This window comes from Molossus molossus, unplaced genomic scaffold (genome assembly GCF_014108415.1).
Source record: "Molossus molossus isolate mMolMol1 unplaced genomic scaffold, mMolMol1.p scaffold_m16_p_13, whole genome shotgun sequence".
NCBI lineage: Eukaryota > Metazoa > Chordata > Mammalia > Chiroptera > Molossidae > Molossus > Molossus molossus.
In genome coordinates, this window is record NW_023425348.1 from 48,876,657 (window position 1) to 48,901,732 (window position 25,076).

Sequence of the window (25,076 nt, forward strand, 5' to 3'; positions counted from 1 at the left end):
ATTTTCAGCATAGAGGCTTTGCAAATTTGAGTTAAAATTTTTTTAAATATGCTGTTTTTAACATACATTTTGTGTGCTTGTATGTTTGTATTATAATCAGAACTTTTCAAATGGGATTGTATAGCTCTTTGCTGTTGGTATAGAACACTCCAATGGATTTATGTTGTCTTTGTAGTCCATAAATAAACACATAAATAAAAAACTTCAGGGAGCTTTCTTGTTCCTAGGCAGAGTAAAATATAACTAACAAAAGAGACATGGAAAGGCAGAAGGGACATGAACACTCCTTTCTCTGAGAGTGGAGGAAACTGAAGGAGGATGAGCACAGAGATGAAATAAATGTACAAGAATGGAATAATAATATGAGCAGTTGTCTCCTGATAGTCTTGAAGTCTCCGTTATGTAGGAAGAAAATTCCATTGAAAGGGAGGAACAATAGTTTTGGCAGTGGTAAAGTTGTATATTCCTTGTGAGAATCATTTAATAGGACTGAGGAAGAGTCAGCTAGCCTAAGACTCAGCCGCGACTACCTGTGTGGTTGTGGCATTTCCTTCACATCCTGACCGAGTGAGCTCAGGAAAACACTGGTTAGAGCTAGGTGAAGCCTGAACATTTTCATGGAGAATAATGCAGAAACCAGTTGGGGCAGAGACATGACTGGTCCTGGCAGAAGAGATGGACATGTAGATTGTAGATTAGATTGGGAAGAAAGTAATAAAACCTCTTACACCTGTGGTTCACAAACTGTAGCATCACTTCATGGCCTTGCTAAAACATACATTGCTGCCTCCGAACCCAGAGCTCCTGATTCATTAGGAGAGTGGTAGCGTCCAAGAGTTTGTAGGTTCCCCGGTGATGCTGCTGATGCTGGTCTGGGCACCACACTTTCAGAAGCATGGCTCCACACCTTCCTTCATGTTCTGCGTGACAGCCCCACACGTCACAGTCACAGAGGTGACTCAGGAAGCACCACACAGCTTAATAAGGTTTCCACAGACAAGATTTAATTTAACACACCAACAAGACAACCATTATGCTCATTTCAAAGATCAGAAAATAGTTACGCAGAAGACAGTGACTTGTCCAAAATCACAGAGCGGATCTATGACCCAGGTTTTTTCACACCTCATGCAGTGTTATTTCTAAATGACATAGCTGCCTTCACCGCTTCCATACTTGTCAGAGCACCTGTGACTGTGGGGGGTGGGAACACAGGGTCTGTGAGTGTGTGTGGATGTATGGTTGTTTGCAAGCTTTTATGGGCACTGTGCTAATGTTTACAAAGTCTGAAGCTTTTTCTCTTTATAGCATAGGTGAAGGTTCTGCAGAAAATCATGACTCTCTTCTTTGCTAGCAGCACAGCTGCTATGAACAACTCGGATACTCGCATGGCAGGCTGCCTCCTCACTGGCATCCCTGGGCTGGAGCATCTACACATCTGGCTCTCCATCCCCTTCTGTACCATGTATGTAGCCGCCCTGGCAGGCAACGGCCTTTTAATTTGTGTCATTCTCTCCCAGCCAAGCCTGCATGAGCCCATGTACATATTCCTGTCCATGTTGGCTGGTGCTGATGTCTTGCTCTCCACTGCCACAATGCCCAAAGCGCTGGCCAACTTCTGGCTGGGTTCTAGCCACATTTCCTTTGATGGCTGCCTCACCCAGATGTTCTTCATTCACTTCCTCTTTGTGGCTGACTCTGCAGTCCTGCTGTCCATGGCCTTTGACCATTTTGTTGCCATCTGCTCCCCTCTGCGATATGCTACCATCCTCACAAGCACAGTCATTGGGAAGATCACCGCTGTCACTCTGACCCGCAGCTTCGTCATCATGTTTCCGTCCATCTTTCTCCTTAAGCGTTTGCACTACTGCCGGATCAACATCATTGCACACACCTTTTGTGAGCACATGGGCATTGCCCGTCTGTCCTGTTCTGATATCTCCATCAATGTCTGGTATGGGTTGGCAGCTGCTCTACTCTCCACTGGCCTGGACATCATCCTCATCGCTGTTTCCTACATTCACATCCTACGAGCTGTCTTCCATCTTCCTTCTCGAGATGCCCGGTCCAAGGCCCTGAGCACCTGTGGCTCTCATGTCTGTGTCATCCTGCTCTTCTACATTCCTGCCCTCTTTTCTGTCTTTGCCTATCGGTTTGGTAGGAGACACATCCCACACTATGTCCACATCCTTCTGGCCAATCTCTATGTGGTCATCCCACCGATGCTCAATCCTATTATTTATGGAGTGAGGACCAAGCCAATTTTGGAAGGGGCTAAACAGATGTTTTCAAATCTTGTTAAGAAATTAAACTAAAAGTTCCCAACTTGAGCTCAACTTATTCCCTTTTCATACCTATGAATTGTCCTATATTCACCCTGTCCTCATCTCTACATCTTCCAGTTATCTCAGGTCATTCTCACCCATGTCCCAGTTGACTTAAATACATGTTCTACTCAGATTGGTGGTCACCAGATGGGACGGGCGTTGGGGGATGGGTGAAAACGGTAAAAGAGATTGAGAAGGACAGATTGTCAGTTGTTAAAATTAGGGATGCAACGTACAGCATAGAAAATATAGTCAATAACATTGTATTAACTATATGTTGTATCAGATGGGTGCTAGACTTATCAGCCTGATCACTTTGTAAGGTATATAAATGTCTAATCACTATGTTGTACACCTGATACTAATGTAATGGTATATGTCAACTCTAACTGAAAATAAATTTTAAAAATTCATGGAAGTGATTCAGGCAAAGCAGTGGGACTCAGATGAGACACTTTCATTGGACAGCTCTTTATAACTACACTTGAGGAAGATATTTCACATCTCCTAGTCCTGCTCCTAATTGGCTCTTTTCATTCTCATTTACTGGTTTAAATTAATATCCTCTTTTATATAGTTCTTACCAACTCACAATATAGATCAGCTGTTTTATACTTTTTATTCACTATGAGTAATGTAATAATAGTCTGGAAAATCTACAATCAACAAAGATTACAAGCTTTGCAATCCTTCTTTCCAGGTGGTCTCTCATATGTATCACTTATTTGCAATAAAAGTATAAGTCTTTAGAATCATTTGGAATTTAGCAATATGAATCAAATGCCTTGATAATGTACATTCTCTTTGACCCACTAATTCTTATTCCTGGAATGCAGCTCAAGGAAATAGTCCGAAATGAGTACATTTATGAAAAAAAAAAAAAAAAAAGTAATTAATTCCAGAATAATTCACAATAGCAAAAAACCGAAAAGGGAAATATTTTAATATCCTGCCCTGGATGACAATAATTAAATAAATAATGCTATGCAATATACACTTAAAATATTAGTCAGTCACTAAAAATAATTTTTATAAAAAGGTTTTATTGGTTTGCAGAAATGTCTCAGTTGGAATATAGAATGCAAAGGAGTGAATACAAAATAAAATAAAATAAATGTTCTACTAAAATCCATCTTTGATTTCTTTTTTTAGAAATTCAAAGTAATACCCACCTCACTTACTTCTACCTATTATTCAAATACCTTCTGATCCCTCACCATTTCAAGAAAAACTAATTAGGGGAAATGTAATATCTTACCTGGAACCTACCATCTAAAAAGGACTTTTCTCAGTATTCACTTGCATTTTGTCTTGAATGAGTTACCTAATCCCTTGCATATAATTTTGACATTTAGACTTGCCAGTTCAACACCTTTCTCATGTTGGGAACCCCCAAGAACTCTCATGTCTAAAAATTCATAGTCTCATGGAATAATACTTCCTTTTATTACCAGTTACACATGTCCATAATCACACATGTGTATATATCCAAGTTCAGAGATGCTAACACACAGCAACATATGTAGGTGGACACATCCATTTATCAAAATGTAGATAACTGTATAGGGATAGAGTACTCTTTTCCATCCAAATATGCTTTGTATTTAAAAATTATATTCATCATTAAAATGAGAAGTCAAAATACTTATTTATATTTAACAGATATTGATCTATATATTCTTTAATAAATTTTTAAAGGAATATAAACATCTCTATGTAATGTGGTAGCTTGCTCACTAATCACTAGGTATTCACACCAGAGATTCAGTTAGACTAATATTCTCTGAGATTGAGAAGAACAGCTCAGCCTGAATTTTAGTCCAAGATCAATGCTTTCTTGAAAACCCAGTTCACATCTCAACTCTGCACACTCTCATACTCTGCCCACAATCTATTCTGTTGGATACTGAGAATATTTATTTTTGTTTTATCAGAGATCTTTTCATGTTTGCTCCTTTAATCCTTGTCTAGACTGCATTCCTTAAGGAAAGGAGTGATTTTGAAAGGCTTATTATCTCTATTGTACCAAAGCTTAAGAACCTGCTCATAGAAGATCATGCAATATCCAATATTTTCAAATTATATTACAAATTACTAGTTTTTCCTACTGTGTAAGGGGTCCTGAAAATGTAAGGAAAAAAATTAATCACAAGTCTGATGAAAAAGAAGACAAAGACATAATTAAATATGCTGAATTATTAACAAGAGAAATACAATTATGATTACACCAAAACACCATTTCTCCCTTGTCTGATCGGCAAAAATGAAAAGGATTAACACTGTGTTAACAACATTGTGAAAAAACAGTCTCTCTCATACATTGCTCACAAATATATATATAACTTTTGTAGAATTTGGAAATATCTTAATTCTTATGCTTTTTTCCTTTAATCCAGAAATTCACATTTGTAGGAAATTACCTTTCGGATATACCTTCACAAGTACAAAACAACATCTATATAAGATTAGTCATTATGGCAAAGTTTTTGTAACTAAAATATTTAAAACAACTTTGCTTAATCCACACACCCTCTTATGCTTACTAGGAATGTAACTGTTCCCAAGTTGTACAAAAGCTTTAGAATCACACAGACTTGGGAGAGAGTTGCAATCAGCATTGAACTTACTCTCAAATCAATTTAAAAAAATGGACAGCAAAGTTTCTCTGATGTTATTTCCCCAAAAGTAACATGTTCTTGCCCAAAATCAGAGAATGTGACCCCCCTTTTCTTTGTATTGAAAAAATAAATAAAAACACCTTCATTTAGAAACAATGCAAGGAATCCTAGCCTTATAGATTAGTGCTGAGAATCTGAGAGGGAGATTGAATAAGGAAGATGTTATCCAGAAGGTGCAACATAGTTTATCTAGGGGTTTGAGATACTTCTCATTGACTCACTACCACTCTTCCAAGTCTCTCTCTGAACCCAGCCCTAACATTATCTGTTATCTTTATCTAACTATTCGCAGTTATCCCTGAGAATGCCCAAATGAATCATGGCTTTACCATTTCCAATGGACAGATTTCTAAAGAACTGAAATCGAAAGAAGAGAGAGGGAAAAAAAAAGAGAAAAGAAAAAGCTGAAACAGTTTCTTCCCCATTTCATTTGCATTTTTCCAAGTCTCTCAGCCCTCAGTCCCCTTATTATTTTGACTGTAACCCCAGAACAAAAATCAAAAGACTTCAGATGAAAAATATTTTGAGCTTCCAGATGTCACAGACTATTGATGGTCACCTTCTTTCTTTCTTAAAAAACCTTACTTGCCTATGTCCATATCAAGTGTTATGTGGTATGTATGAACATATAGGGATTCCATAGAAACATGGGGCCCAGGACAGATCAGGCACTTAAGGTTTCAGCCCAGAAGAGGTGGGGTGGGATGGGGGGCGGGGTGTTGTTTGGGACTTCAGAGGAGAAGAAGGCAGTTCACATGGAATGATGTTTCTGAGCCATCGTTAACAATGAGAGGACTTTGTTCAAAAAGGCCTTGATGGTTCCTCCCGGCCTATCACATCTAATTCATATAAAACTATGGTTATCTGGGACGGTAGCTTCCTTCCTGGAGCAGGTCCTCTGTCATTCTTTTAGGCAGTTAGGGGGAAGGTCAAAGGGTTTTCTTGAGTCTTTTGTGTCTTAAAAATAACCAGTTTGAAATAATCAATATTCCAAAGAGGCATATTTTGGCATGGCAAACTCTGTCCCTCCTCACTCCCTTAAATATCACCACACATTTCTCTTCTGACTTGCATTCTTCATCTCTTAACTCACTTAGCGATTCTTCTTAATGTCCTTCATTAAGACGTGAGTATAAAAAACCTGGATGTACATCTAGAGTTACTTACATCTAATTACTACTTACACATTGTTCCCAAACTGTATAGAGAAAAACAAACAAACAATATTTTACTAGTACATTCATTCTATCTATACTCAATAGCACTTTTTCCTCAGTACTAAAGCAATAGCTAGACATTTAGTCTCCCTGGATTTAGACAGTTTGGTTACCTCCAGGCTTCTTGAACCTGCTCACTGTTGTCAGGTGATCTTTGCTGGCATAACATTTAGACATTCAGAACGTGGCATGCCCACTGGCCCAACACACACACACACACACACACACACACACACACACCCCAATTAGAACTCTTTAGTGGCTTGCCAACAATATCAAGACAATTCAGTGGGAAAAGAATATGGTCCTGGGGCAACTGGATATCTATATGCAAAAGAATGAATGTGGACCTCTATCTCACATAATAAAAAATAGAAAAAAAATTTAACACAAAATAGATCATAGACCTAAATATAAGAACTAAATTATAAAACTTTTAGAAAAAAACATAGAAGCAAATCTTATGACCTTGGATTAAGCAGAAAGTATGCAAAGATATGACACCAAATGTACAAGTAACCAAAAAAATTGCATTTTATTAAAATTAAAAAGTTGCTTTTCAAAGGATGCAATCAAGAAATTAAAAAGATAACTTCTAGAATGGAAGAAAATATCTACAAATCATAGAACTCATAAAGAACTTGTATCTAGATTATATAAGAACTCAATTAAAACAATTTAATTTAATTTAATTTAAAAATTGGCGAAGGCAATTGATGTTTCTCACATCAGTGCTTCTCCTTCTCCCTTCCTTTCTCTCTAAAAAATAAATAAATAAATATTTTTTAAAAATTGGCAAAGGATTTTAATAGACATTTCTCTAAAGAAGACATGCAAATGATAGTAAAGCCTATAAAAAGATGCTTCACCCCTTTCGTCTTTAGGAAAATACAAATTAAGATGCCAATGAGATACCAGTTCACATCCACTAAGAAGACTGTAATGGAAAAGATACACATTAACAAGTATTGGCATAGATGTGGAGAAACTAGAACCCTTTTATTTTGCTGGTGAGAATGTAAAATGGTGCAGTCACTTTGGAAAAATAGTCTGGAAGATCCTCAAAAGAGTAAATACATGATCCAGCAATTCTATTCTTAGGTATATACCCAAGAAAAATAAAAAGCCTATGTTCACCCACAAACAACAACAAAAAACTTGTACAAGAAAATTCATAGCCACTTATTTATAATAACCCAAAAAGTAGAAAAATTCAAATGTCTAAAAACTGATGAATAATAGATATTCATGTGTGGAAAATACATACTCTGCAATTATTATTCAGCCATCAAAAGAATAAAGTACTTACACATGATACAACATGATTGAACCTTGAAAATATTATGCTAAGTGAAAGAAGCCACATTGCCCAACCCTCTTTTCTGACTTATCTGGATACTCTCCTCCCTGTAGGCCCCCTCCCTCAACCCACATTTCCAGACCAGGTCAGGGTCATCATCTCAGTGACCTTGGGGCAGGAAGTTTGGCCTACCTTTTCTTCTCAGAGTTGCCATGGCATCAAAAAACCCTATAGTCACAGTTCTAGGCTTTGTAAGCCTTGCATGTATTCATAAGGATCTAAACACATTTACAGTTTCTCAGTTATATAGGTTAAATTAAATATAATTTAAAAATATAATCTGTAATTTTAAATTGATAACTTTTAATGATCATTTCGCATAACACGTCATTATGATGCCAAGTGGTTATCTTGACTCACTCCTAATAACTTTAGATACGTTTGCTCACTTAGATATTTTAATTGACATATTAATATGGAATACAGGTGTATTATCAGTGTTATTGAACACTGACATGATGTCAGAAAACCACAGTAAAGTGAAGACTCTTTAGAAGTGTCATCCCTGGCCTTCAGGTGTTCTCCAAGGCCTCTGGATCTGCCCTTCAGTAAGCGAACACCTTAGGGCCGGCTGGAACTCCGGTGACCACGCCCGAGTGCAGGACCTAAGGCTATGCTGGGCCAATCGGCCCTATCAGCAGCATCTTCTCCTCCCCTCGCCCCGCCTCTTTCCCCCTGAATCTTTCTGCTTTGGTGGAGGTGGGAGCAGCTGCAAACCTTCGGCCCTGATACAGCCTACGGATTCCAGGTTAGTAAGCAAGGCCATTTTCTGACCAGCCACCACTGTCCCCACTAGTCCTGAGAGTTTGACCCGCCTTCCAATTTGGGTTGCGGGGCGGGGGTAGGGAGCGGAGGCTACATGGAAGGGGTCACGGGTGAGGGAAGAGTGAGGAAACTTCCCCAGTTTTGAGTTGACTCTAGTTTGGGAATGGAGCACCTAAGAGGGACTTTTGGAGCTAGGAGTAGACTGTGATCATTAAACCCTGATTCTGGAAGCTAAAGAATGTGGAGAGGCAGCTCTGGAAGCCCTGGTGGGGAGTGACAGCCTACCGGTCCCGGGCGTGGATTCAGAGGTCAGCAGCCCCTCCCCCACCCGGCACCCTGGAGGCTCAGGCCTCCCTCCCAGCAGAGGGAGTTGGGAGCTGAGCGGTCCGCCCGGACCTGCGGGTCTCCGACAGGGGCAGGGCCACGCCCTGGTTGTGCTCTGAAAAATCACCGACAGAGGGAGCGCCCCCTGCTGCTTTGAATCTGTTTAAAACTCCTTGGTTCTCTCTGAAGAGCCCTGGCCACCTGGTGCCGCTCCCTCTTCTCATTCCCTCCACGTGCGCGTCCCAGGAGGTGTCTGCCGGCCGCTGTGACTGGGCCACCTACTGTCACTTCTGGCCGTGAAAGGGGTGGCAGGGCAGTGAAAGAGATGAGGTCCCTTCTCTTAGGGAGCTCATGCTGTGGATATTTTTCTTTCTTTTTCATCCTCATCCATCTATAAAATGGACAGAGCAGCATTTATTTCCTGAGTTTTTGTGAGGATTAAGTGAGGTAGAAGTTTAAGTACACAAGAGATTGCCTGCCAAATAGATTTACTATTTCTGTTATTCAAATTACTAAGTTATTACTGACAAACTCAATGCCTACCTTTAAAAAATGCACAACACAGGGAATAAAATATGGTAAAATGCACTGTGATAAAGGAAATTATGACTACTGACATCCGAACAAGTTAAAATACAGCAGAGTTAGGAATTATAAGTGGAATTTCACAGATGCTGGATAAAAAAAAACAAAAAAGTTTATAATGTATCCTTTAAAAATTCAGTTAATGGATTAGCTAATACTTGGGTTGAAGAAAACCTGGGCAGGACAATATTTTAGGAATGTGCAAAGTTAATAAAAACTTTTTGAAATGCATGGGGTAGCAATTCTTTGGGAGTGAAGTGTAAAATATACTTATATACATTTGAAGCGGATTGTGTTCCAGTTCAAATACTTGTGGAGTGCCATTTGTCCGATAATCAATTCCACATTAGAGTGGAATAGAATTCTACACACAAGATAAAAATGTTCTTATTCTCTAAGCACAAGAAGTACAACTCTTTACAAATGCAGTTGCCACCTGTTTAGGTGTTTATTTCACCTTCACTAGTACTTCTAGCTGGGGGGAGGGGCTGGGAAAAGCCCTGACCATTTTATTTCTAGTTTTTATTCTCAGTCCCCAGCAATCCTGGCCCAACCTTTAATAGCTTCTACCCAGTCACTGACTTTATTATGAAAGCCATTTTGATATCGAATTGCAACCTTCTATTCTGATCGATGGTTCAGATCTAAATATCATTATATTCTCTGGCCCTTTTCCCTCCCTATCCTCACCCTCACACCCCTGCCCCTTTCTAGTTATTTTGCACCCTAAATTGCATCTACTTGGGAAGAAGGCTGCCCTACCTGAGGTGGTGCCTCTGAAGCCTTAATGTGCATAGGAATCCCCAAGACGGAATCGGTCTGGGGGAAGGCCTAGAGATTCTGCATAATGAAGTCTACTGGATGCCAGTGCTGCTAGTTAGCAGACCACTTACACTTATTCAGGCTTTTGTTTCTGATGTAACTGTTCGCACCTGGTCATGAATTTGGTCTCTTTCATTTGCTAATTTGGTCCTCAGGGCTCTAGGACCTCAGGCTGCTCACACAGCCAGACTGGCATCTCAGCCCATCTACATGGCTCTTGAGAGCTGGCTTCAGTCTGAGACTCAGCTGGCTTTCCCTGTCTCCAGTGGACTGCGCTCATCTGCAGCTGGTGGTCAAGGGCCTGCAGGTATACGGGACAGGGTTACTCAAACCCTCCCTAACTACACAAGCTGTTTCCCTCCTTCACAAGGTTTTTATTTCTCCACTCTCAGTTTTCTTACACCCTTTGACATGAGAGAGCAACTCTTATACCTTTTTTCTTCAAGAATTCTGTCTTGACTATCCAAAGTAGTGCATTAGATGGTAAAAAAAAATATAGAAATATAATAGGGCCACATATATGATTTGAAATTTTCTTTCTTTCTTTCTTTCTTTATTTTATTTTCCCTTTATTGATTTTAGAGAGAGAAGAAGTGAGAGGGACAGAGATAGAAACATTGATAAGAGAGAACATTGATTGGCTGCCTCCTTCATGCCCCTCACTGGGGATTGGCCCCACAACCTGGGCATGTGTTCTGTATGATTTAAAATTTTCTAGTGGCCTCATTAAATAGTAAGAGTAAACTGGTAAAATTGAGTTTAATGCATTTAACTGAATCTACTAAAATATTATTAGGACATGTAATCAATATAAAACACACAATGAGATATTTTAGATTATTTTCTCTTACTAATCTTTGAATCCAGTATGTATTCTATATTTATATCTCATTTCCATCCAGCCCATTTCCAGTGCTCCATAACCAGGTGAAGCTACCACATTTGACAACACGGTTCTACTTTAAGCTTAGACGCTCAGAAAGCCAGGCTTTCCATTTTTCCCATTGCATTTCTTCTTTTGTTTTTGTCAGCTCTAATGAGTTATAGTTTACATCCAGTGAGTTATCAATTTTAAGCTTACAATTCCATGAATTTTGACATGTACACAGTTGTGTAACCACCTACATAATCATGGTATATAAAGGGCATTTCCGTCATCCCCCAAATTTTTTTGTATCTCTTCACAGTTCATCCTCTTCTCACATCCCTGGGCCCTGGACTTCACTCATCTTTTTTCAAATGGTAGTTTTGTCTTTTATAGGAGTTTATATTTATACAGTAACATATCTTTGCTGTCCAGTTTCTTTCACTTTGTATAATGCTTTTGTGATATTTCTTGTTGCATGTATCAGTAGTTCCATATTATTGTTTTGCAATATGCCATTGCATGGATGTACCATATTTATTTACTAACGTTTTTATGAATTATTTCCAGTTTGGGGTGATTTTTGCATTGCATTTATGAAACAGAAATGCTCCCCTAAAAGATTCCTGTATACCAAGTACACTTTTGCCTGAAAGAAACGTGTGTATGTTTATGTTAGGGAGATGTAGTTGACCTTTAGTTAAAATTGTAAATATAGTATCACCCAAATTTTTTAAGATTTTTTTAAAGAGCACTTTTGTGTTCCTGAAAAATTGAAGGGAAGGTACTGTCAAGGTAAGAAATATTCAAAGAATTTTTGTGAGTTTATTTGAGTGAAAACGGTCAACAGTTGCTGGGAAGCAAAATCTCAACGGACGGAGATAATGCTCCAGAGGAGAGAATGGCAGTTTTGCACCTTATTTTATACATTACACTCAAAAGAGGAGACGTAAGTGAGATACAGTCGTCCCTCATTTATCGCAGTTAATTCGTTCCAGACTCTAGCACCTGGCGTTGAAGGATTCCTGGGGTGCTCGAATACATAGGTGCACAGTTTATACATTCGGTAATTTTCATTTTAATTGTAATACAGGGGTGTTTAATTGACTCAGATAACCGAGCACACTGTATCATTTTCACTGTCTCAATCAACGTTTTAATGAATATATTTGAAAAATCCATGATAGAGTGAAGCCACGAAAAGCAAAACGGCGAGGGACAACTGTACGTGAAGTCCACTGGTGATAGATTAGGGAGGTGGAGGCCGGAGAAAGCAAAGCAGGGAAACCTCTGGGATCGGATGAAAAGTAAAATGATAGACACATATATCTTTTACATAGGTGGGTACAGTATAGTTAGCAGTCAACAATTAACTCAGTAACAACGAGGGGACTTGTGGTTTCCAAAGAGTGGTGTCTATGCTTTGAGGGGTCCAGAAAATGAAAATTACTTTGACATTCCAAAGATATGTTACTGTAGATGCAAAAAGACAATAGACAGGCTCAGTTAAGGTAAAGATTGACCTTTGTCAGGGCCTAGAACATGACTACCAGCCATAAACTGCTTTTAGTTAAAAAGTTTTCATTTCAAACCATGCTTTGTGGTTCCTTTAGGTCTTTGAGTTTGCATGACCACCATGCAGGCCTTATCTGAGCTTGTCAGGTTAGCATGTGGCCCCCATTCGTCCACACAACAGAGATTTTCCATGTACCCTCTGCGCCCACACATGCATATCACCACCCCCTGCCCGGAGTGGTGCATTTGTTACAACTGATGCACCTACACTGACACGTCATCATCACCCAAAGTCCTCATGTAAATATAGCGTGTTGTGTTTTTTATTTCAAATTTCACTTATTCATTGCCAGTATATAGGAAAGTGATTGACTGTAACCTTACTGTAATCACTTATTAGTTCCAGTTTTTTGTCAATTCTTTCATATCTTCTACATACATGGTTATATCTGTGAACACAGGCAGGTGTTTTACCTTTCCAATTGGTATTCCTTTATTCCTTTTTAACCCATTGCATTAGCTAGAACTTCTACTATGATGTTGAAAAGCAGTGGTGAGAGGAAACATACTTGCTTTATATCTGATCTTAGTACAAAAGATTCATGTTTTCATCATTAAGTACAATGCTAGTTGTAGGTTTCTTGTAGATGTGCTGTATCAAGTTGAAGAAGTTCTCTCTTTTTTTTTTTTTTGTGGTACGTGACCCTACTAGAAATCGAACCCGGCACTCTCTGGTCTGCAGGCCGATGCTCAGCTGCTGAGCCAAACTGGCCAGGGCAAGTTCTCTATTTTTAATTGAGATTTGGTTATAAATGGGCATTGGAATTGTCAAATACTTTTTCTGCATCAACTGATTTTTCTTTTTTAACATTTGGTTTTCAAAATGTGAACCAGCCTTGCATATCTAGAAAAATCCCTCTTGGTCATAATGTATAATTATGTTTACACATTGTTGGATTCGATTGGCTCATGTTTTGTTGAGGATTTCTGTAGCTTTTTAATGAGAAATGCTGGTCTGTAGTTTTCTTGCAATGTGTTTGTTTCCATTTGCACTTCTCTGATGACAGGATGTGGAACATCTTTTCATAAGCTTATTTGCCATCTGTGTATCTTTGATGAGGTGTCTGTTAAGGTCTTTGGCTCCTGTTTTATTTTATTTTTTGTTTGTTGTTTTTTTTTCCTTTATTGATATTAGAGAGAGAGGAAGGCAGAAGGAGAAAGATAGAAACATCCATGAGAGAGAACATCAATTGGTCTCTCCTTCATGCCTCCCACAACCTGGGCATGTGCCCTGACTGGGAATTGAACCAGCTACCTCTTGGTGCATAGGTCGATGCTCAGCCACTGAGCCACACCAGCCTGGCTTTGGCTCCTTTTTTAATGGGGTTGTTTGTTTTCTTATTGTTGAGTTTAAAGAGTTGCATTTATATTTGGAATATTGGTATTATAGTTATGCTGGCCTCGTGTCATTAATTTGTTAACAATTTTATTCTTTACCCTTTATGGAGAAGAGGAATAGAGAGGAGTAGTAAGAACTCTGGCTCTCTATGGAACCTGTGGCTGCATTCAAATCCCAGATCTACCACTTGGACTAGCTTCCTAGCCTCTCTAGGCCTCAGTTTACACAGCTGTGAAGTGGGGTTGAAGGGACATGTAGTATTGTTCTAAGGAATTATTGAGTTGTTACATGTATAATAATTAGAGTATTGCCCAGTACATAATAGATTTTCAATGAATACTTACTGTTAAGCATTGCTGTTGCTGAACTAGGCAAAGCTGACCAGGTCCAGGACCTGCAAGAGCACCAGGGAACACCAGGTGGCAGCATTGAGGTACTGTTTTCAATTTAGTACCCGAGCAATGAATGCCCTATACTCGTCCTGCTCAGCTACAAATGCTGTTTCACAGAATGTTTTTCTCATTCTTAGACACTTTATCGGGCCCTTTCTTCTGTAAGGGCCTATTGTTCCAACAAGCAATTTGATGTTTTCTAATCCTAAAATTGGTACAAATTGTGATCTCAAATTACCCACACTGACCGTATTGTGGTTAAGTGTATATCCGCATTTGCTAGGGAACCAAAGAAGAACTATGAAATTACACTTACTCTCAGCCACCCAGTGGCCTATCCAGCACATGAGGTCACAACCGGGACCAGGGCTAGTGGGCCCTCAACTACCAATGCATCTGTGAGCTGGCTCTTCTTAACTAGCCCAAACAAGACTTCAGCTATGCAAGTAGAGCAAAGAATTGGGAATGGGGGCAGGGAGGTATAGGGGAGGTGTAGGGGGAGGGGGAGAGGGAGGAAACTGAAAAAAATTTCAGTGTGATAAAAGACAGCTGTAATGTAATTTGACAGCTGAAAATTTCCAAGAATGAGAATAAAGATGTTTGCCATGATAACATTTATCTGAATTCAGCCCAGACAATAAATAAAGTTAGAATAAGTCGTGGCATCTCTAGTGTCTAGTTAGACAAGCTTCTAGATTCTTACCTGGCCCTGTGCCAGGCACACAGGAACCTCTGGAGCAGGTCCAGCTCTCTCACACGGTCTTTAAATGCCATCTTATTAAACCTTGTTTGGATTGAGATGGCGAATCTCTCTCCTAGTGCCAACAGAAGCAAGAAGGTACGAAAGGCAGCAAGATAGTGGATCGTTTATTCTTACAACAAATATTCATATAGACTTTGCTCTATCCCTCCCCTTGGGAAAGACATCGAAGAGGCTCTTTTTCTCAAGGTGAGAGCTAAGAGCAGTGAAGACGCAAGGGCAGAGACTGCATAAGTGTAGTGATAACTAGTTTTTAACTCAGACTATTCTACACATGAGCTCAGACAAGTATCACAAATATGTGATAAAGAAGGACTGGATAACAGCAATATGCAAAAAATTAAGCCACATCTAGGTTCAAGAATTAACCCAGTGCTCCAAAGCTAGGGACCCGTAAGTTCAGGATTCTGACATGATAGAATTATTGTGGGCTTCTATTATAGAACGCCTATAAAGAATTCAGTTATTGCCCAGCGCATAAAAAGTGATCAGAAAATGGTGTCTATAATTATTTTCTACTTTCCTTCCATTCTTTCTTAAAACAAATGTTTTTATGCATACATTCCTGTCTACAGTAATAATGATTGCCTTTATCTATGTCTTCAGAAATGGATTTGGCCCCTGCTAGGAGTCTAAATGGTATACCTCCTTGTAGAGTACTATTTATTTCATTCATCATTATCTCCCCAGGCCAACTGTGGCACTGGGCTTGACAGATAGCTAGCCTCTTTTGGCAGGCCTGTGTGAAAACTGTGGGATGGGGGGCTCTGAGCCAGAAGTCACAGGCTAGCGTCCCCCTCATTTTTTCTTTCCTCATTCATTCTTTTATTGATATGTAGCTCAAATACCATAAAATTCACCCTTTAGAAGTGTGTGATGCCATGCCTTTTTGGTATAATCACAAAGCTTGTCTAACCAGCTATCTAATTCCAGAATATTTCCATCACTAGCAGAAGAAACCCCAAACCCATTAGCATTCACTTCCCATGCCCTTCCCCACCCCCCCACCCCCCTTGGCAACCATACTTGTTATGTCTAAATCTGCCTACTCTGGACATTTCATATAAATGGAATTATATAATATATGGGCTTTTGTGTCTGGCTTCATTCACTTAGCATAATGTTATCAAGGTTCAGTGATACTGTAGCATGGATCAGTACTTCATTCCTCCCTTCCCCCCCAGTTTTGCACTTTTCTCCTGTTAATGATTCCAAAATGCTTTCCCCAAATGTCATAAGAATGTATGTGGCCTCAACTTCCCCACCTGTCCCCTTTCTCCCCAACACATGGGCCCCCTAAGGCTCCTGTCAAAGTTCATGGCAGGCCCTGGTGAAGTTTCATCCTCTAATGGGAACTTTGCTGTTTTCACACTAAAGCACCTGGTCTGTGTGTGACTTGGACCACACTTACCTGTCTGGTTAAAGTTATGAGGTTGAGGACAGAGTTTGAACAAGGACTCTTAGCGTGTTAGGTTTCACCAATTCTACAACTTACAAAGTGTGTACCTTTTATACGGTTTCTTAATTTCTCTATTTTGTTTTTTATCAAAGGGCCAGGAATACTGTGATTTGTTCAGAGTCTTTCTGTGACAGATAAAGAAAGCAGGAGAATGTGATTTCTGAATCACAACTGGTTATAAAAGTGCAGGCTGTAAACAGATGAGCTCGTGTTGTTGTGGCCGTGTTGCTTCTTGGGAGAGATGAGAGGACTGTGGAACAGAGCTGAGAGAAAGTAGAAGTGTCTCCAGAAGTGCCAGTTGGTTGTTACAGAGTAGTCATGGGGATGTAGAGTACAGCACAGGGAATACAGTCAGTAATGTCCTAATAACTATGTCAGATGGTTGTGGTTGTGAGATTTATCGGGAGGGTCACTGCACTATAAGTGTCTTCACAATAAATGATACCTTTGGTCTTGGAGGTAGCCACTGGAGAGCAGTGCCAGAGTGATGGTGAAGAGAGGTGAAAGGCCCATGAAAGAAATCTAACCTATGCAGGGAAGAGGAGGCTCTAGGTGTTTATTCATTAAAGATTAAGGACCTATAGGGTAGACAGTGTCCAGGTGGGAGGATACAGTAGCAAACAGAAGCAAGATTTCTGATCCCATGGAGCTTATATTCTGGCGAGGGGTTCAGAGTATTAAAACATATATATTAGGTGGTGATAAGAAGAAATATCCAGCAAGGAAGTATATTGAGAGTGATGGTATGGGTGGCCGAGCCCGTAGCTAGGCTCAACGGAGAAGACTCCTCTGAGAAGGAAACATGGAAGGGGAGAGCTGAATGAAGTCAGAGACATGCAGATAGCAGGGCGAAGGGTCTTCCTTGCAGCAGCAGCAAGTGCAACAGTCCTGAGGCAGGATTGTTGGTGCTTTTAACATTGAGGAGGTGTTTTGGTGGACTGAGAAAAAGGCCAAACAGAGGGTGGCTCACACAAGCCACTCTCCAGGGCCTCAGTTTGTCCATCCATCCAGTCCAGGTAAAAGGAAATCATAATCTTTGCTCTAATGAGGTGGCAAATTGATGACTGATATGCGCTGGGGTAAAGGATGTGTTTGACCTTAGAATGCGAAGCCCTTGTTACCCCAGGCGTCTTGTCTTCTTACTCCAGGATAGTCCCTTTTCTTCTCCCTAATGGTTTTACTCTGACCCTTATTTGTTTGCCCATGGACCCAGGACTCTAAGCACCTTAGAAGCCAGGCCTGGGCAGGCAGGAGCCTGGAGAATGGCGACAATAACGTCTACGGTACTGGTGGATATTCAAGATGAAGTGACCTGCCCCATCTGCCTGGAGCTCCTGATGCAACCCCTGAGCCTGGACTGTGGCCACAGCTTCTGCCAAGCCTGCATCACAGAGAACAGCAAGGAATCGTGGGTCAGCCAGGACGGGGAAAGCAGCTGTCCCGTGTGCCAGGCCTGCTACCAGCTCAGCAGCCTGCGGCCCAATCGGCACCTGGCCAACATCGCGGAGAGGCTCAGAGAGGTGGTGCTGGGCTCGGGGCGGCCGCTGAGTGTGATTCTCTGTGCGCAACACAGAGAGAAACTCCAGCTCTTCTGTAAGGAGGACGGGAAGCTCATTTGCTGGCTTTGTGAGCGGTCTCAGGAGCACCGGGGCCACCACACGTTCCTCATGGAGGAGGTTGCCCAGGAGTACCAGGTGGGTGCCCACAGGGAGACAAAGTAGGCCAAAATGGAGTTCTTGACTGGGAATTTAAATGTCATGCTCTAATTTAATTTTCTGTAGCCCTCCCAGTTAGCTAGAGGAATGAACCTAGAAAATTCCCCCAGACCACGAGTAGAGACTTGACCCATTTCTTGCTGCTCAGCATTGGCTCCGCATGGCCTTTGGAGCAGAGAATGCTGCTGGGGGCAGATAGGAGGCTGGGTGGATTGAGTGTGGGTGATATGTTGGCGATGAGAGTAAAAGACTGAAGAACTTCACGGGCAGGTTCTTTCCCCGGGAGAAAGGAGAATCAGCCTGTTCCCACTGGTTTCTATCCCCTGTGTATGAGTCTGGCTTTCTCCGTTTTTCAGTCCAGGGCAGGACAGACTTCTGGTTCAGCACACCCTCTCTCTTTCCTTCCATGTCTAGTCACTGAGACGGTTCCACGCCGGACCCTGCTTGACTTGATGTTTTTCTTCCAGGAGAAGTTCCAGGAGTCTCTAAAGAGGCTGAGGCAAGAGCAGCAGGAAGCAGAGAAACTCAAAGCTGTTATCACAGAGAAGAGGGCATCCTGGAAGGTCAGAGACTCTTCCTGGTGGGGTCCTGGGACCAGGGCCGGGCATGGAGTCGAGGGCGAGGAATCTGGTCCTGTCTGTTCCCGATGTCGCCAGATGAGCTTTCCTTTGCCCACCCTCCCAGACCAGGGCAGGGGAGGGGAGAGGCAGAGGTAGAAGATGGACGTATCCGAAGGGAACCCAGCTTTCTGACAACAGTCACATAGGAGAGGAACCATGCCCTTGGCAGTTTCTAATTCCTGGTTCTGGACTTTGTTCTACAATTTCAAGCTCTGGAACTTGGAAAGACAGAGTAGGCAGAGGCCAGTCCTTCCTACCTTCTCACTCAAAATTGGACGGGAAGGCTGTTTGAAATCTAAACCTCACCCAGGAATTGGTCTGTGTCAAGGAGGCCTCGACAAGGCTGCCCGAGGCCAGTACTCTGGGAAGAGTGGAGGGGAGAATTGAAGGAAGACGAGGTTTTGCAGGACTTTCTCCCCTCCACTCCTGCTCTACCAGTGAGATCTGGCCAGGGAAATAGTGCTGAGCGACTCCCCCTCCTAGAGAGGGGACCCTCGGCTCCACAGACTAGCAGACTCTCTCTCTTCCATGTCCTTGAAGAATCAGATGGAACCGGAGAGACACAGGATCCAGACAGAGTTCAATCAGTTGAGAAGCATCCTGGACAAAGAGGAGCAGCGGCAACTGAAAAAGCTGGAGGAGGAAGAGAGGAAGGGGCTGAATATCATAGAAAAGGCGGAGGATGAGCTGGTCCACCAGAGCCAGGCACTGAAGGAGCTCATCTCAGATCTGGAGCACCGGTGTCAGGGGTCCACAGTGGAGCTGCTGCAGGTAAGATGAAGGAGCCCCCAACCTGAACGTCAGGGCAAAAAGAGACCAATTTTTCTACCCTTCTGACATGGAACAAAATTCCTTCGACCCTGGCATGCCTCTTCCCTAGTCAACTGGTAGAGATCATGGATAAAATGTAGCTATTTAAAAGTACAAATGCTAAGGTGATGTCTCACTTTTATTTATTATATAAAAGGTGGTTCTAAAGTACATTGGATACCGTGGAGAAAGACTACTGTGTCCAGTGATGTTCTATGGTAGCCTTAATGAGTCTTGGCATTATTGACATATTGGGCTAGAAAAGTTGCTATGAGGGGCTGCCCTGTACATTATAGGATATAACAACATCCCTGGCTGCTGACACTAGATACCAGTAGTACCCATGCCCAGCTGTGACAACCAAAAAACCCTGCATACATTGCCAAATGCCCCTTGGCGGGAACATCTCCATTGGAAATCACTGACCATTAGGTACTTGTCACTGATACTCTATTTTGATTTGTCATATTCTTTCACTCAGCTTGGTCACAGGTGAACACATACTAAGCTCAAGTAATCAGAGAGTCTTCTGTAATCCTCAGCCCTTCTTTGCTTTCACTCTCCTCTCGGGCAGAATTGTTTAACATGTCACACTAGGAGTTTGAAGTAGTCTTTCAAGGCACAGAGAAGACTGGCCTGTGGTCTGTGTGTTGTAGGTTGGGAGGGTACAAGGTGTCAGATTTGAGGGTAGAGCTTGAGCTGAGGTGAAAATCGGAAGAGCTGGTTTTTACATAGAGTGAATAGTATGACTGTGACGTTGAGGCAGAAAGCACCTTGGGACATTCTGGAACCTTCAGGCTCTTATTTTCTGTTTGCCTTCTTATTTTTCTCTTGCTGTTCCTTCGCTGGTGTAATAATCATGTCTGACTTATTCTTGGGCCTTAGTGTTGAGGTCAAAGGGTAATTACTTTCTCCCTGTTGGAGCTTTGCCTCATTGGCTGCTTCTGATTTCACATCTTCATTTTGTTCTTCTTGCTCGTTTTTTTCATCTTTCATGTGGGGTTACCCTAATGAGTTCTTCTCCCCCTGGCCAGTTCTAGTCCTTCCACCGTCTCCTCAAACTGGAAACATTGCCCTACGTGCAGCGGGACCATCACTCTCTGTTGCTAGTCCAGGCATCTGTTCAGACTCTCACCCCCTTCACTCTGACTACCCAGTGGGCATGTGAATTTGAATGTTATCTTCCATCCAGTTTCCTAGAACTTGCCCATCACAGACGTTCTTCCTTCTCTTTTCATGTCTGTGTGACATTGTTGCCCATTAAGATTTGATAACTGGATAGAAGCCTGCAGCTTTCAAGTTTCAGAATGTAGACCATGAGAATAAAGCTAACACAGGAGAAACAGCTGTGCAGCGGCACCTGATTGGACCATTTGAGTTGCTCAGTCCAGCCATGCCTTAAAATTGATGTAATCCTAGATATTTGATGTAAGTTGGCACATCCGCCAACTCTACCACTTTCCACATTTGAGCCAGTTTCAGTTGTGTTTCTGTTAAATGCAACCAAAACAACTCTAATAGTTATTTCTAGCTTACAGAGATCAAACCATTGGCCTTTTTTCAGTCACTGACCTGTATAAAGCAAAAGTTAGGGAGACAAAATAGGCCGTGAAATAATTCTATTCAAGTTAAGGCAGTTAGTGGCAGTGATACCCTTGAAAAGTAGGTGACTAAAACTGGTTAATGGTGTGAAATGGACTGGCTTGGTCTAAGATGGGACATCAGGGTGAACATAAGGTGGTTTTCAGAACAATACTTGACCTAAATTTGGTGACTACATGGATACTGGTATCATTGAGGAAGGTGGAAGATAATAGAGGAGACCTCATGTTTGCAGAAGAAGTAAGTTTAAAAAAAAAAACAAACAAACTTGAGTTGCTGGTTCCTGTGGCTTATTTGCTGGGGTATATAAGAGAGATCTGAGAAGTATAGAATTGGGAATCCACGTGTGTGTGTGTGTGTGTGTGTGTGTGTGTGTTGAACTCAAGAAAAATAAATGAAGTCAGCAAAGGGAGTGTAGAGAGTTAGAGGGGGTGTGGTTTAAGAAACAACCACATTGCCCTGGCTGGGTAGCTCAGTTGGTTGGAGCATCGTCCTTATGTACCAAGGTTGCAGGTATGGTTCCTGGTCAGGGCACATACAAGAAGCAACAAATAAATGCATAAATAATTGGAACAACATTTCTTTCTTTCTTCTTTCATCTATCTATCTCTAAAAATCAATAAATAAAAATTTTAAAAAAATTATTGCAAAAGAAACAACCACATTTAAGGCTCCCATGCCCTCAGCAACTAGAATGTAAGCATTTCAAGAACTTATGGTTTAATCATGGGAGATTTTCGAGGGCCAGGCACAATGTCGGGCAAATTTAGGTGATGTATATCTAATAGCATCACACACTCACACACTCACAGTTGTAATAATAAAGGTACCAATGAATGAATCATATCACTTCCTGACATCCCTACATAGAGTCTCAGGGCCAATGTGCTTTTGAGTTCTTGTCTCTAGACCTTGTGGCCTCCATATTGGGGTCATCAGTATTCCCACTATATAATGATGCAGTGGGGATGGGAAACTGGATGAGGCTGAAGTGGAAGACAGGGTCTATGACTCCTTGACTTAACCTGTCTCTTTCCTCCCTAGGATGTGAGCGATGTCACGGAAAGGTATGTGCAGAGGAACACGAGGTGGTTCCTTTGGAGTGAGTGACACAAATTACTGCACCCACCCATAGAGTTACCTTGTGGTCTGTGGGAATGGAAAAAATCACAAGGCAGAGAAGATTTAGGACTGGTGTCTTGAGTTATTCATCATGAGATTGTTTGGGTCCCCCAAAATAAAGGGAATGGCCTGGTTTCTATGGCAGGAAAATTTGGGTAATGGGTGGTCACATATTGGGGATAGTAGTGCCCTTAAGAATAAAGAGTCACTTTATCGTTGATTCCCCTAGTGCCCTGTGATAGAACTCCTCTTTCACAAACCTCGGTACCTGTTTCCAGCCCTGATTCTAGTAGTTTATGGCTACCTCAAAATACACGTGGCATTTCATAGCCCATGTATTTAATCAGAGTGAAGTTTCTTATCTGCATTGTTTTCCTAGGTCCACAATTCAGCTCTTGGGACATCTACTTTGAATATCCCTTTCTCCCTTGGCTTTGAAACAGTAGTCCATGTCTTGCTACCTAGTTCTCCTCACATTTGCATTTTTCTCAGTTCTCATAAAAGCAGACCTGAGGTCTTGAGAAGAGTGGTTTTAGCCCAAGATCAAAACATGTTCTCCTCTCTATCCCATACTCTGGAGTCTCATTCTTGAAGTCGACGTCTACAGTTGACCACACACCAGGTCCCTTAGAGCTCCTCACAGACACATGAAATATGGAGCCTGTCCCTTCTGATGTCTGCATTCTCGGTTTGGAGGTGAGGACATCTCCTTTCTCCAACTGGCATAAGTGAATCTTAAGATGCTATTCTGAAGGCCTTTTCTTTTTTAGGCCTCTGGGAGCCTCTAAGGCTTAAAGTCAAAACCTCTTCAGAAAGGAGCCCTTCACCTAATGCTCTCAAACCCCCAGCACCAGCTTCCTGGTGTTCTGCCTGTCAACACACACTTGCAGTCCCTCATAGCAGACCCTCTGAGTTGGCATTGACATTAAATATTTTGGTGGATTTTTTTTTTTTTTTTTTCATGTAGCAAAGGATTTTGCAGCCACTATTTTATTGAATTTTATACAACCTCCAACATATCAAGAGATAAAGGAAAATTGTCTTACAAACCTACAGTAAATCAAACACATACAGAGGCTTTGAGGGGTTAAAGCTTATCAAAGTTTACACAGAGAGTGAGAAGCTAGTTTCTCATTTAGGTCTTTGGGCTCCAGTGTCAGGGCTCCTTGCGGAATGAGGCAAATTTTCTTCAGGAAAGAGTGTTGAAGTTCACCAGTGAGTCTGGGAGATGAAGAACAGGGGTGTTGGAGGAACCCAAGGTCAGCCGTGTAGGAGATTCATCGTGTCTGTTCCCTAGGAGTGAGTACTGGACTCTGAAGAAGCCAGAAGGTCTCCCCATCGAGCTGAAGAGTGAGTTTCGAGCCCCAGATCTGAAAAAGATGCTACGAGTGTTCAGAGGTGAGGAGATGGAGGAGACAGAATTTGGATGCAGGATGATTTCGTAGTGAGAAATAAACAGAATAGAGGGTATAGTTGGTATTTGGAAATAGCCCCGAAGAGAGGGTCAGAGAGGGTGGGACGGAATGTGCGAAGAAAATGCAGCTCATATTTAAGGGGAAAGAAAATGGCCAGCTCATGTCCTCCCAGGCTTCCCTGCTACACCCCTCAGTCAGGTAAAGGGAGGGACGTTAGTCCTGAGGCTGTTGGTTCGAGACATGATTTTCACTTTTTATCACTACAGAGCTGACAGACGTCCAAAGCTACTGGGGTAAGTAGAACCATGACCTCTTTGAGCTGCCATGTTCTGATCCTCTTACATGCTCCTCCCCAAACATACCCCCACACACTCAGGTGTAAAGCTGGTGATACTTCCACCCATCCCCCACCACATGGTTTCAGTTCCTCCCACTTCTGTGATTCCCCTTCTCAGTGTCATAAGACCCATGTACCCATCCTCATCTACTGATGTACCTTTTCCCACAGCGGACGTGACTCTGAATCCACATACAGCTAATTTAAATCTTGTCCTGTCTAAAAACCGGAGACAGGTGAGATTTGTGGGCGCCAAGCAATCTGGGTCTCATCTGCAAGAACACTATGACTGTGGTGTCCTGGGCTCTCAGCATTTCTCCTCAGGAAAACATTACTGGGAGGTAGATGTGGCCAAGAAGACTGACTGGATCCTGGGGGTGTGCAGCCAGACAGTGGGACCGCCCTTCTCCTTCAACCAGTTTGCGAACAATCGGAATGTTTACTCCAGATACCAACCTCAAAGTGGCTACTGGGTGATTGGGTTACATCATAAACATGAATATAGAGCCTACGAGGACTCTTCCAGTTCCCTGCTCCTCTCCATGACTGTGCCCCCTCGCCGTGTTGGGGTTTTCTTAGACTATGAGGCTGGCACTGTCTCCTTTTTTAATGTCACAAACCACGGCTTTCCCATCTATACCTTCACTAAATACTACTTTCCTCCCACTCTTTGTCCATATTTGAATCCTTGCAGCTGTGTAGTCCCAATGACCCTGCGTCGCCCAAGCCCTTGAACGTTCTGCTGTCCCCACCCACATCTGAGCAGTACCCTTTGAGGCTCACCTGCACCTCAGCCTCCTTTCTGACCTTCTGTTTTGTGCATTCTTCCTCCTTTTTCTTTGAATGTTTACTGTGCTAGAATGCACCCAGTATTGACCATGAACATCCTTCATTAAGTAATTACAGATCTTGAGATGTGTGTGGGGTGGATAACTTTCAACCTTTTACTATTAATCATGGTATTTAATGGAGTTTTTGTTGTTGATA

The 25,076-nt window shown here is 41.8% G+C and overlaps 2 protein-coding genes across 2 annotated transcripts; both read left to right on the forward strand.

Moving 5' to 3' along the window:
* The first annotated feature begins 1,310 nt into the window (after positions 1-1,310).
* LOC118628275 (olfactory receptor 52B6) lies at positions 1,311-2,315 on the forward strand. Its single transcript, XM_036259138.1, has one exon. It carries the CDS (start codon positions 1,335-1,337, stop codon positions 2,313-2,315), a length of 981 nt encoding a protein of 326 aa, XP_036115031.1. The 5' UTR covers positions 1,311-1,334.
* A 10,264-nt stretch (positions 2,316-12,579) lies between these two features.
* Positions 12,580-24,823, forward strand: LOC118628586 (tripartite motif-containing protein 6-like). The gene is made up of 8 exons (XM_036259561.1): positions 12,580-12,605; positions 17,682-18,162; positions 18,651-18,746; positions 19,344-19,574; positions 22,260-22,282; positions 23,635-23,735; positions 24,019-24,045; positions 24,261-24,823. Exons 1-8 carry the CDS (start codon positions 12,580-12,582, stop codon positions 24,821-24,823), a joined length of 1,548 nt encoding a protein of 515 aa, XP_036115454.1.
* Positions 24,824-25,076: the final 253 nt, after the last annotated feature.